The following is a 13422-nucleotide window of genomic DNA, read 5'->3' as shown; positions in this document are numbered from 1 at the left end:
CAGTATAAAAACAATTTTCAATAAATTGAAATTGAAATTAGTTTTCAGATAATAATTTTTATATTGTATGTGTTTGGTTTCCAATTTTATGAACAATTCTCAAAATACTAAAAAAATGAAAAGTGTTTGGTAGACCATTCCTATTTTTGAGCTTTAAAAAAAAGAAAAAAAAAAGTAACGTGTAAAATATGTAGCTTACTTCTTTTTTTGTACGGATAATGATAAGGAAATAAAGCTATATACTTTTTTTTTTTTTTTGGATAATGATAAGTTTTAAATTTGAGGTGTGAGAATTTCTTTTTGTGGTAAAATTAAGCTTGTTAATGTAAGAGGTAGAAGAGTTTGGATAAATATATAGGGTTATTTTTTTTTTAATTTATTTACAACTATGTCATTAAAAACATTTTCTTTATCTTAAAAAATGTGTTAGCCGTATTCAAAATCCTATTTTAAACAAGGAAAAATAGGATACAATTTCCTGAAAACTTTATGTAGAAAACATAATCCAAAAAATAAATTCAAATGTGGGACTCACCATTTTATGGATGGCAAAAAAAAAAAAAAAAAACTATATTTAAATACTCTTACCAAACATACTCTGATATCAAAATTTTTCTCAAATAATTTATTAACAAATTTTAGATTTATGAATAAGATCGTTAAACATATTTAGCTAGTTTAACCCAGTGGAGTTGGTTGAATGTTTGGACACTCGGTCTCAAAGTGATTATCTTGAGTTTAATTAGGAGTTTTTTAGTTCAAGTCCGAGCACTAACATTTTAAAAAAACTTCCTAAGCTAGCGATTTCCCTACTATGGTCTACCCGTCACAATCAATGATTAGTTAAAGGAATTTAGCCATGAGGGGGGATCCATATCCAAATAGCTAGAAGACAGACAAAGAAAGAAAGAAAGAAAGAAAGAAAGGAAAACTGCACATGGCGAGCTGTGTGTGTATGTGAGGTCACATAAAAACCAAAACAAAAACGCTAATACACACACACGTCCTGGTTCATTGCACCAACCCGCCACGCGCTCTCGTGTGTCTTCAACACTCCTGCCACACACGCCCACTCCTTCTTTTTCTTTTTTCTTATTTTTGTTCTTTCTTTCTTCCTTAAACACCTTACAACCTACGCTCTTTTTTTTTTTTCATCTCTCTCTCTCTGTCTCTGTCTCTGAGTTTTTGTTCTTTAATCTCCTCGAAAATTCTACGATCCATTTCATCTGTACTATTTATTTATTTATAAACAAAGGTTGTTAGGGACCGTTTTCTTGTGGAACTGTTTGTGGGTTTGACTTGTAGACTTCCTGGCCTTTGGTTTCTTTTTGATCTCCAGGTATCAATAATTCAATATTGTTAGCTTTTGCTTTTTGATCTGTGGTTTTTTTATATTTAATTTGCTTGGGGTTTATCTTGTGATTTCATTTCTGGGTTTTTAGCAACTTTTCTGTTTGGTTTCTAAGAAACTGGAATCTTTTTAGTCATTTTGGTTCCAATCAATATGTAGAATTAATCCAAGTCTTGCCCATCTCTTTAATGGGTTCCATTTTTTTTTTTTTGGGTTCTCCTGGAAATGAACCATAAAAGTTTTTATTTTTTATTTTTTTGGTACTGAAAATGAAAAGGATACATAGTTTTCTGGGAAAGAAACCAAATAGAAGCTGATCGAATTAAGAAGCACCCATGTTTGGAAAATAAACAAAGTCTCTGTTTTTTTACATAACTGTTTGATGCATATACTGTAGAATAGTAAATTAGATAATTTTTCTTTCTCCAAAAAAAAAAAAAGATAATTTTTCAGTCATAATATGTATATATAGGTATGTATGTATGTATGTGCGTGTGTGTATGTCTTTACTCTTTTTTATTTAGTTATCTGCAATAATAAAACAAGAAAGTTTGACTTTTTTGGTTTGTGATTTTAGGGGATTGATCCTTAGCTGGATTTTAATTTATTGGGACTAGCATGAGTTCAGAGGCTCAAAGTCCATTGGTGGACAATGTCAATGTGGTGACGGAGGACTCCATAGACAGGTAATTTGCTTATAGATCCTAATTTTGTTGCTGGATGGTAGTGTGATTCTAACTATGAGATATATGTTGTAATTTAAGCAGTGCATCTTAGTGCTTGAATTATAGATTGATGGATGATGTATATTGAGTAGTATGGAATGTACACATGTAGTTACTACATGGTTGGTTTTCTCTATTTGTTAACTAGTGTACATGAAACTGCAAATTACAATTTAAGAGAATGTTTTACTTGAGAGAAGGTATTATTAAAATTAAATGCAATTGGGTATAAAATGTATAGACCTGTAAGACTTTAATTAGGAGAATGATGTTATGGGTTGGACATGCCTTACAAATGACCAGTTATATGAGTTTACTAAATTATTGCAATATAACTCAATTCTTTTGGTGCTCCCACAAGCCCCTTCCCCAACGAATGAAAGGTTAAAATGTAATTTTCCAATTGTTAAGTTATAGGTGCACCTAGATCCTTTGGGTCTTGAATTTATGATGTCACCCTCCACCTATTCTTGGGATAGAGGAGGAGGTGCTGTTAGAGCCAGAGCTTATTCTTATTAAAGGTATACAATTTAATGAAAGGTTGATGTCAATTAGGTGCCATCATTCATTTTGAGAAATTTGTGAGTTCTCTGTTAATTTGCAGTATACCGCTGGGAAATTTTCAATATCCTTTAAAGTTGGTGGTAGGTGGATTATATCTTGTGTAAAAAATAAAAGGAAACCTTAAATATGCTTTGACAGAAAAAAGAAGCGACGAACATTTATGAACTTGAAATTAGTTTGCCGTAAATAACTTTCTATCATCCATGTCAAGGAGGAAGAATAAGAATAAGAATAACAATTTGATTCAACCCCATTTCTGAAGAATAACAATTTGATTTAAAAATTTTATTCCATTTTTGATTTTGTGCATTCTATCTCTGTTTGATTTGTTTGTATTTGTTTCTAGTATAGTCTGTTCATCATCATGAACATGACATACTTTTTTTTAATGAAGATGCCTGTTACCTATAAAAAAAAGGGGGTTTATGTGATGTTATGCTGGCTTAGATTGTCTTCATGATTTCTCCAAATTCTGGATTCACCTTTTCTGTCAAGCTCTAATTCAAATTCATAGTGTTAATATGAGGCTACTGGGGGCTCTATCTATCTAAAGGAGGTATGGACCCCTCCCATAGTATGGTATGGTACGATTCAGTTGAGGAACCCACCTTTCTATCACATGCAACATGAAGAACAAACTCTATATCTATTCAGGCTATGTTATCTTTGTTTACCAACCTTTAGACATCTTGACATTGTCTCAATCTTTTCATCTATTACTATTAGCTAGTTTTTATTTTGCATTCTTTAAGGCCCCCTTCATTTATGTTTTCCTTAATACTTTTGTTGGAGTAGCACACTTGAGTTATATTTGGATGCATTGTTCTGCATAAGCAGGCATCTTTGGCATATTCCTACAGATGCTAAATGCTTATAACTTTTTCCTAGCAACATACGTTTTGGCAATAACCAGTGTGCATGCTAAGTTTTTGAGACTAGTTGGTTATAACACATCTAAGTGCTTAGCCCGTCAGGGGTGAAAAGCCCTTGGATTACCAAGTAACTAGTTCTGGCGGGTTGAGTCAGTTACCCATAGGAGTTTGATTAACAGTGAAGATTGTTGTACAGTATGCTTTGCGACGTGCAACTAATCTGAGTGAAGTTCTCCTATGTCATCAAAAAAAAAAAAAAAAAAAAAAACATCTAAGTGGCTTCACATGGTTTGCATATTTGGATGAAAATAGCTAGGGCACCTTGTGTAGATGCCTTAAAGCTGTTTGTGTCGCAGGGATTGTCCTGGCAAAAAGAATAAGGGGAAAGTTCCTAAAAGAATACAAAAAGCCGAGAGGGAGAAATTGAAGCGTGAACATTTGAATGATCTATTTCTCGACCTGGCCAGTGCTCTTGGTAACTTCCATTCTTCTCATGATATTTCTTTGCCACCTACATGTTTTAGATTTATAAAATTCCACTGTCAACATGTTTATTCTAATCAATCTTATAGTCTTGATTAGCTTTTTGGTCTTCAGTATATAAACAGCAGATGTTTTTGTGTGATGATGGATCATGGTGATAGATCATTACTTATGTCAAAAATTTTCTTGTGTAGAACTGACCCAACAGAACAGTGGAAAGGCCTCTGTACTTTGTGAAGCTACTCGACTGTTGAGGGACTTGTTAAGCCAGATTGAGTGCCTCAAAAAGGAGCACACATCTCTCTTGTCTGAATCTAAATATGTAATTTCCTTAACTATCTCTGACTGATCTCTGGTAAATAGTTTTATCCCATGTGTGACGTTATCCAGTTTAAGTGGTCGAAACATAAGTTCATCCATTCAAGTTGTATTTTTATTTTCTACTAGTTACTTTGAGCTGATCCTCAACCGTTGTCCTTTTTGTGAAAGAGGCCTGTTAGTCTTGAATTGCTAAGAAGAAACTATATGAAATTAAAGTTGTCTTGAACAGGTGACCGTTGAGAAGAATGAGCTGAGGGAGGAGAATTCTGCCCTAGAAATCGAGATTGAAAAACTGCAAAGTGAACTAGAAGAGAGAATAGCCCAATCTAAACCCGACTTGAACGTACCACCTCCCGAATTTCAGCAACCAGAACTGACTTCACATTTCCCGGGAGACTGTGTCAGATTGCCTGCTGTTGAACCCTCATCACAGCAAGTACCTGCTGTCTTTGTCCTCCCCATTTGTCCAGAGGCATTGCCTGATGTTACCCAGCAGACATTTAAGCCCAACTCAAATCTGAGCAAACCACATGCCAGGTATCCCACTCCAATGGATTCATGGCCATCCCAACTTCTTGGGGAGCAACCAACAGCAAGGAAGGAATTTTAACTTAGTGGTAGCAATTCCAATACTGGGGAAGGTGGCCTTGAAGGCATTTAAAACTTTGGGGGTGCTCACTAGTCTGTAGCTTAGCAGTTCCTCATTATTTTTGTTTTGGGGGTGGGGGGGAATGTTAATTGGTCATGCATCAGGAGGTTTGTGTATCAATATAGAGAGTGGTTATTAATAGTGTCCTTGATGTGTAGTGGCTAATGTTTGATGTCTGGCCACAGCAGGTGGTGGCTGCTCACCAATGCATTATAATTAGAAAAAGTTACAACATAGTGGGGTTTACTCATTATTTGTTGACTGGTCCATGTAACCTCTCTCTCTCTCTCTCTCTCTTTCTCTTCTGGGTTATTGTAGGTAATATTTTTTTTTCCCCCAAAATTACAAAGAAACATTGAGGACATAGCTAATTACAGAGTCTACTTAAACCAAATAAGAATAATTAACCTGACCATTATATTAAAGAGTATATAGACAAAGACAAGACAGGTAGTTCATAAAAAGAGAGAAAAAAAATCTACCTATTTGTTTAGAACTTATTCCACAAGTTTTACAATTTTAAACATCACTCCAATTTTCATCCTTACCTTATAAGCGTAACTACTTGTCTCTTGGCACTCTTGCGTAAGCTTAAGAAAGGAAAAATTGGTGAGCAGTTGAAAAATAATCCATGCAAGGTTATGAGTTTTAGCTAATTTAGGCTGGTGATCTTACAATATCACTGCAAATATGGAGAATTAATAAGAACAATAGAGTTATAGTTGTTGGGCCTGAATTTTTGAGCATATCATGTCTTAATGAATAACATTTTACGACTTAGATGCCGTGTAGGAAGCATATGAAAACATACCTTCAGGCCAACATAAATTTAAGTTCAGCACCTATTTTGATCATTGCACTAGTGAGTTCTAGAAAAGGAGTTAAACTAGAAAGTGAATATCATGGAACACCCTTCTTTTTTGAAAATTTTCTTCTTCACGATGAGTGCTCAACTTATTGGGGCCTAAAAGAAGGTCGTTGTTTATGTTAAGAGTACCAAGAGAGCTTTTTCTAACTTGATCTCTCCTAAGCAACAGGTAACCAATAATGTTTTCATTGTTATTATGAATAATTTTAAATTTTTTTTTCTAGTAAAATGTTTGCTCTTTTGCTCTTTCTAGTAAAACCTAAGTGAAAATTTTTATTTTCTTTTATAGATGACAAAATAAAATATGTTTCAGAATTTTAACCATGATCATGACATATTTTCTTCATGAGAAATATAATATAAAATATGTTTTTTTTATATTTAATATGCTTGGGGTTTATTTTGTGATTTCCTTTCTGGGTTTTTAGCAACTTTTCTGTTTGGTTTCTAAGAAACTGGAATCTTTTTAGTCATTTTGGTTCCAATCAATATGTCAAATTGGAATTAACCCAAGTCTTGCCCATCTCTTTAATGGGTTCCAGGGTTTTTTTTTTTTTGGTACTGAAAATGAAAAGGATACATAGTTTTTTGGGAAAGAAACCAAATAGAAGCCGATCGAATTAAGAAGCACCCATAGTGGGGTTTATTCATTATTTGTTAACTGGTCCATGGAACCTCTCTCTCTTTTCTAGGTTAATGTAGGTAATATTTTTTCCCCCTAAAATTACAAAGAAACATTTGAAACGTAGCTAATTATAGAGTCTACTTAAACAAAATAAGAATAATTAACCTGACCATTATATTAAAGAGTATATAGCCAAAGACAAGACAGGTTGTTCATAAAAAAAGAGAAAATAAAAATCTCCCGATTTGTTTACAACTTGTTCGACAAGTTTTACAATTTTATATAATTTAATTTGCGTAGGCAAGGGTACAGTTGTTGCAGCTGTTGGTTAGCACTGGGCACAGAGGCCAGATATGAGAATATGCCTCTGTTGCTATGTGGCACTGGCACTGGGCTTGTTAGTGAGTGTTGCGTAGCTATAATAAAAGCATTGGGCTTGCCATATGCTATCCCTACTCTACCCTACTTCTAATACATACTTTTTGCATTTTGTCCCCAACCCCATTGCCCACTTTCTTTTGTTTCCACTCTAAATTTTATCCTCATTTTTGGGAACACCTTAACTTTGTCATCTGTAGACATGGCAAAATGGGCGGATCGGGTCAGGTTCGGGTCGGGTCAATCGGGTCGCGGGTCAAAACGGGTCATTTTTAAACGGGTCAAACGGGTCGCGGGTCAAGTCGGGTCGCGGGACGGGTCGAGTTGACCCGTATTTTTCAAACAAGTTTGTTTTTTTGGAAATAGATGCAATTTGTCAATTGTTTTTGAGTTCTTTAACTGTGATTAGATTCTCATTGGTGATACTGTTACCGCTTATCAATTACTACTAAACACTTGATACCTAAATTTGGTGCAACTCTTGTTCCAGCTTTCTAGAAGCTAATCTTAGTATAATTTTTGATCTGTTTAAAGTAGGAAGAAAAAATGAAGGTGACAAGTAAAGAATAACAAACTATAATAGAGTACATAACATATTAAGTGAAGAAGAATAAGTAAATATTTTATAAGAATTACATCTCAATCTCAATTTACTCAACGTTGGTAGACGTGGCAAAACGGTCGGGTCGGGTCGGGTCGGGTCGGGTCGGGTAAAAAAAAAAAAAGATAATTTTTCAGTCATAATATGTATATATAGGTATGTATGTATGTATGTGCGTGTGTGTATGTCTTTACTCTTTTTTATTTAGTTATCTGCAATAATAAAACAAGAAAGTTTGACTTTTTTGGTTTGTGATTTTAGGGGATTGATCCTTAGCTGGATTTTAATTTATTGGGACTAGCATGAGTTCAGAGGCTCAAAGTCCATTGGTGGACAATGTCAATGTGGTGACGGAGGACTCCATAGACAGGTAATTTGCTTATAGATCCTAATTTTGTTGCTGGATGGTAGTGTGATTCTAACTATGAGATATATGTTGTAATTTAAGCAGTGCATCTTAGTGCTTGAATTATAGATTGATGGATGATGTATATTGAGTAGTATGGAATGTACACATGTAGTTACTACATGGTTGGTTTTCTCTATTTGTTAACTAGTGTACATGAAACTGCAAATTACAATTTAAGAGAATGTTTTACTTGAGAGAAGGTATTATTAAAATTAAATGCAATTGGGTATAAAATGTATAGACCTGTAAGACTTTAATTAGGAGAATGATGTTATGGGTTGGACATGCCTTACAAATGACCAGTTATATGAGTTTACTAAATTATTGCAATATAACTCAATTCTTTTGGTGCTCCCACAAGCCCCTTCCCCAACGAATGAAAGGTTAAAATGTAATTTTCCAATTGTTAAGTTATAGGTGCACCTAGATCCTTTGGGTCTTGAATTTATGATGTCACCCTCCACCTATTCTTGGGATAGAGGAGGAGGTGCTGTTAGAGCCAGAGCTTATTCTTATTAAAGGTATACAATTTAATGAAAGGTTGATGTCAATTAGGTGCCATCATTCATTTTGAGAAATTTGTGAGTTCTCTGTTAATTTGCAGTATACCGCTGGGAAATTTTCAATATCCTTTAAAGTTGGTGGTAGGTGGATTATATCTTGTGTAAAAAATAAAAGGAAACCTTAAATATGCTTTGACAGAAAAAAGAAGCGACGAACATTTATGAACTTGAAATTAGTTTGCCGTAAATAACTTTCTATCATCCATGTCAAGGAGGAAGAATAAGAATAAGAATAACAATTTGATTCAACCCCATTTCTGAAGAATAACAATTTGATTTAAAAATTTTATTCCATTTTTGATTTTGTGCATTCTATCTCTGTTTGATTTGTTTGTATTTGTTTCTAGTATAGTCTGTTCATCATCATGAACATGACATACTTTTTTTTAATGAAGATGCCTGTTACCTATAAAAAAAAGGGGGTTTATGTGATGTTATGCTGGCTTAGATTGTCTTCATGATTTCTCCAAATTCTGGATTCACCTTTTCTGTCAAGCTCTAATTCAAATTCATAGTGTTAATATGAGGCTACTGGGGGCTCTATCTATCTAAAGGAGGTATGGACCCCTCCCATAGTATGGTATGGTACGATTCAGTTGAGGAACCCACCTTTCTATCACATGCAACATGAAGAACAAACTCTATATCTATTCAGGCTATGTTATCTTTGTTTACCAACCTTTAGACATCTTGACATTGTCTCAATCTTTTCATCTATTACTATTAGCTAGTTTTTATTTTGCATTCTTTAAGGCCCCCTTCATTTATGTTTTCCTTAATACTTTTGTTGGAGTAGCACACTTGAGTTATATTTGGATGCATTGTTCTGCATAAGCAGGCATCTTTGGCATATTCCTACAGATGCTAAATGCTTATAACTTTTTCCTAGCAACATACGTTTTGGCAATAACCAGTGTGCATGCTAAGTTTTTGAGACTAGTTGGTTATAACACATCTAAGTGCTTAGCCCGTCAGGGGTGAAAAGCCCTTGGATTACCAAGTAACTAGTTCTGGCGGGTTGAGTCAGTTACCCATAGGAGTTTGATTAACAGTGAAGATTGTTGTACAGTATGCTTTGCGACGTGCAACTAATCTGAGTGAAGTTCTCCTATGTCATCAAAAAAAAAAAAAAAAAAAAAAACACATCTAAGTGGCTTCACATGGTTTGCATATTTGGATGAAAATAGCTAGGGCACCTTGTTTAGATGCCTTAAAGCTGTTTGTGTCGCAGGGATTGTCCTGGCAAAAAGAATAAGGGGAAAGTTCCTAAAAGAATACAAAAAGCCGAGAGGGAGAAATTGAAGCGTGAACATTTGAATGATCTATTTCTCGACCTGGCCAGTGCTCTTGGTAACTTCCATTCTTCTCATGATATTTCTTTGCCACCTACATGTTTTAGATTTATAAAATTCCACTGTCAACATGTTTATTCTAATCAATCTTATAGTCTTGATTAGCTTTTTGGTCTTCAGTATATAAACAGCAGATGTTTTTGTGTGATGATGGATCATGGTGATAGATCATTACTTATGTCAAAAATTTTCTTGTGTAGAACTGACCCAACAGAACAGTGGAAAGGCCTCTGTACTTTGTGAAGCTACTCGACTGTTGAGGGACTTGTTAAGCCAGATTGAGTGCCTCAAAAAGGAGCACACATCTCTCTTGTCTGAATCTAAATATGTAATTTCCTTAACTATCTCTGACTGATCTCTGGTAAATAGTTTTATCCCATGTGTGACGTTATCCAGTTTAAGTGGTCGAAACATAAGTTCATCCATTCAAGTTGTATTTTTATTTTCTACTAGTTACTTTGAGCTGATCCTCAACCGTTGTCCTTTTTGTGAAAGAGGCCTGTTAGTCTTGAATTGCTAAGAAGAAACTATATGAAATTAAAGTTGTCTTGAACAGGTGACCGTTGAGAAGAATGAGCTGAGGGAGGAGAATTCTGCCCTAGAAATCGAGATTGAAAAACTGCAAAGTGAACTAGAAGAGAGAATAGCCCAATCTAAACCCGACTTGAACGTACCACCTCCCGAATTTCAGCAACCAGAACTGACTTCACATTTCCCGGGAGACTGTGTCAGATTGCCTGCTGTTGAACCCTCATCACAGCAAGTACCTGCTGTCTTTGTCCTCCCCATTTGTCCAGAGGCATTGCCTGATGTTACCCAGCAGACATTTAAGCCCAACTCAAATCTGAGCAAACCACATGCCAGGTATCCCACTCCAATGGATTCATGGCCATCCCAACTTCTTGGGGAGCAACCAACAGCAAGGAAGGAATTTTAACTTAGTGGTAGCAATTCCAATACTGGGGAAGGTGGCCTTGAAGGCATTTAAAACTTTGGGGGTGCTCACTAGTCTGTAGCTTAGCAGTTCCTCATTATTTTTGTTTTGGGGGTGGGGGGGAATGTTAATTGGTCATGCATCAGGAGGTTTGTGTATCAATATAGAGAGTGGTTATTAATAGTGTCCTTGATGTGTAGTGGCTAATGTTTGATGTCTGGCCACAGCAGGTGGTGGCTGCTCACCAATGCATTATAATTAGAAAAAGTTACAACATAGTGGGGTTTACTCATTATTTGTTGACTGGTCCATGTAACCTCTCTCTCTCTCTCTCTCTCTTTCTCTTCTGGGTTATTGTAGGTAATATTTTTTTTTCCCCCAAAATTACAAAGAAACATTGAGGACATAGCTAATTACAGAGTCTACTTAAACCAAATAAGAATAATTAACCTGACCATTATATTAAAGAGTATATAGACAAAGACAAGACAGGTAGTTCATAAAAAGAGAGAAAAAAAATCTACCTATTTGTTTAGAACTTATTCCACAAGTTTTACAATTTTAAACATCACTCCAATTTTCATCCTTACCTTATAAGCGTAACTACTTGTCTCTTGGCACTCTTGCGTAAGCTTAAGAAAGGAAAAATTGGTGAGCAGTTGAAAAATAATCCATGCAAGGTTATGAGTTTTAGCTAATTTAGGCTGGTGATCTTACAATATCACTGCAAATATGGAGAATTAATAAGAACAATAGAGTTATAGTTGTTGGGCCTGAATTTTTGAGCATATCATGTCTTAATGAATAACATTTTACGACTTAGATGCCGTGTAGGAAGCATATGAAAACATACCTTCAGGCCAACATAAATTTAAGTTCAGCACCTATTTTGATCATTGCACTAGTGAGTTCTAGAAAAGGAGTTAAACTAGAAAGTGAATATCATGGAACACCCTTCTTTTTTGAAAATTTTCTTCTTCACGATGAGTGCTCAACTTATTGGGGCCTAAAAGAAGGTCGTTGTTTATGTTAAGAGTACCAAGAGAGCTTTTTCTAACTTGATCTCTCCTAAGCAACAGGTAACCAATAATGTTTTCATTGTTATTATGAATAATTTTAAATTTTTTTTTCTAGTAAAATGTTTGCTCTTTTGCTCTTTCTAGTAAAACCTAAGTGAAAATTTTTATTTTCTTTTATAGATGACAAAATAAAATATGTTTCAGAATTTTAACCATGATCATGACATATTTTCTTCATGAGAAATATAATATAAAATATTTTTTTTTTATATTTAATATGCTTGGGGTTTATTTTGTGATTTCCTTTCTGGGTTTTTAGCAACTTTTCTGTTTGGTTTCTAAGAAACTGGAATCTTTTTAGTCATTTTGGTTCCAATCAATATGTCAAATTGGAATTAACCCAAGTCTTGCCCATCTCTTTAATGGGTTCCAGGGTTTTTTTTTTTTTGGTACTGAAAATGAAAAGGATACATAGTTTTTTGGGAAAGAAACCAAATAGAAGCCGATCGAATTAAGAAGCACCCATAGTGGGGTTTATTCATTATTTGTTAACTGGTCCATGGAACCTCTCTCTCTTTTCTAGGTTAATGTAGGTAATATTTTTTCCCCCTAAAATTACAAAGAAACATTTGAAACGTAGCTAATTATAGAGTCTACTTAAACAAAATAAGAATAATTAACCTGACCATTATATTAAAGAGTATATAGCCAAAGACAAGACAGGTTGTTCATAAAAAAAGAGAAAATAAAAATCTCCCGATTTGTTTACAACTTGTTCGACAAGTTTTACAATTTTATATAATTTAATTTGCGTAGGCAAGGGTACAGTTGTTGCAGCTGTTGGTTAGCACTGGGCACAGAGGCCAGATATGAGAATATGCCTCTGTTGCTATGTGGCACTGGCACTGGGCTTGTTAGTGAGTGTTGCGTAGCTATAATAAAAGCATTGGGCTTGCCATATGCTATCCCTACTCTACCCTACTTCTAATACATACTTTTTGCATTTTGTCCCCAACCCCATTGCCCACTTTCTTTTGTTTCCACTCTAAATTTTATCCTCATTTTTGGGAACACCTTAACTTTGTCATCTGTAGACATGGCAAAATGGGCGGATCGGGTCAGGTTCGGGTCGGGTCAATCGGGTCGCGGGTCAAAACGGGTCATTTTTAAACGGGTCAAACGGGTCGCGGGTCAAGTCGGGTCGCGGGACGGGTCGAGTTGACCCGTATTTTTCAAACAAGTTTGTTTTTTTGGAAATAGATGCAATTTGTCAATTGTTTTTGAGTTCTTTAACTGTGATTAGATTCTCATTGGTGATACTGTTACCGCTTATCAATTACTACTAAACACTTGATACCTAAATTTGGTGCAACTCTTGTTCCAGCTTTCTAGAAGCTAATCTTAGTATAATTTTTGATCTGTTTAAAGTAGGAAGAAAAAATGAAGGTGACAAGTAAAGAATAACAAACTATAATAGAGTACATAACATATTAAGTGAAGAAGAATAAGTAAATATTTTATAAGAATTACATCTCAATCTCAATTTACTCAACGTTGGTAGACGTGGCAAAACGGTCGGGTCGGGTCGGGTCGGGTCGGGTCGGGGGTCAAAATGGGTCACGGGTCAAACGGGTTACGGGTCAAACGGATTGCGGGTCAAATGGGTCGAGTGAAACAGGTCTGACCTGTTTTGCCATGTCTAGTCATT

At 35.1% G+C, this 13422-nt stretch overlaps 2 protein-coding genes across 2 annotated transcripts; both read left to right on the top strand.

Annotated features, from left to right (window-relative positions):
* The first annotated feature begins 992 nt into the window (after positions 1-992).
* LOC112039368 (transcription factor bHLH47) lies at positions 993-5218 on the top strand. Its single transcript, XM_024072247.2, has 5 exons — positions 993-1339; positions 1929-2037; positions 3869-3987; positions 4190-4317; positions 4546-5218. Exons 2-5 carry the CDS (start codon positions 1970-1972, stop codon positions 4924-4926), a joined length of 696 nt encoding a protein of 231 aa, XP_023928015.1. The 5' UTR covers positions 993-1339; positions 1929-1969; the 3' UTR covers positions 4927-5218.
* A 2454-nt stretch (positions 5219-7672) lies between these two features.
* LOC136063685 (transcription factor bHLH47-like) lies at positions 7673-10990 on the top strand. The gene is made up of 4 exons (XM_065764404.1): positions 7673-7807; positions 9641-9759; positions 9962-10089; positions 10318-10990. Exons 1-4 carry the CDS (start codon positions 7740-7742, stop codon positions 10696-10698), a joined length of 696 nt encoding a protein of 231 aa, XP_065620476.1. The 5' UTR covers positions 7673-7739; the 3' UTR covers positions 10699-10990.
* Positions 10991-13422: the final 2432 nt, after the last annotated feature.

Source organism: Quercus suber, unplaced genomic scaffold (genome assembly GCF_002906115.3).
Source record: "Quercus suber isolate HL8 unplaced genomic scaffold, Cork oak 2.0 scaffold_555, whole genome shotgun sequence".
Classification (NCBI taxonomy): Eukaryota; Viridiplantae; Streptophyta; class Magnoliopsida; order Fagales; family Fagaceae; genus Quercus; species Quercus suber.
The sequence above is the reverse complement of the archived record's forward strand: the minus strand, read 5'-3'. Positions and strand labels throughout refer to the sequence as shown.

Bases quoted from the DNA above. Each gene is read 5' to 3' on its own strand.
- LOC112039368 (XM_024072247.2), top strand. From the start codon at position 1,970: ATGAGTTCAGAGGCTCAAAGTCCATTGGTGGACAATGTCAATGTGGTG. The intron at 2,038-3,868 runs GTAATTTGCTTA...TTTGTGTCGCAG, and splicing joins ACGGAGGACTCCATAGACAG to GGATTGTCCTGGCAAAAAGA. The intron at 4,318-4,545 runs GTAATTTCCTTA...TGTCTTGAACAG, and splicing joins TCTTGTCTGAATCTAAATAT to GTGACCGTTGAGAAGAATGA.
- LOC136063685 (XM_065764404.1), top strand. From the start codon at position 7,740: ATGAGTTCAGAGGCTCAAAGTCCATTGGTGGACAATGTCAATGTGGTG. The intron at 7,808-9,640 runs GTAATTTGCTTA...TTTGTGTCGCAG, and splicing joins ACGGAGGACTCCATAGACAG to GGATTGTCCTGGCAAAAAGA. The intron at 9,760-9,961 runs GTAACTTCCATT...TTTCTTGTGTAG, and splicing joins CGACCTGGCCAGTGCTCTTG to AACTGACCCAACAGAACAGT.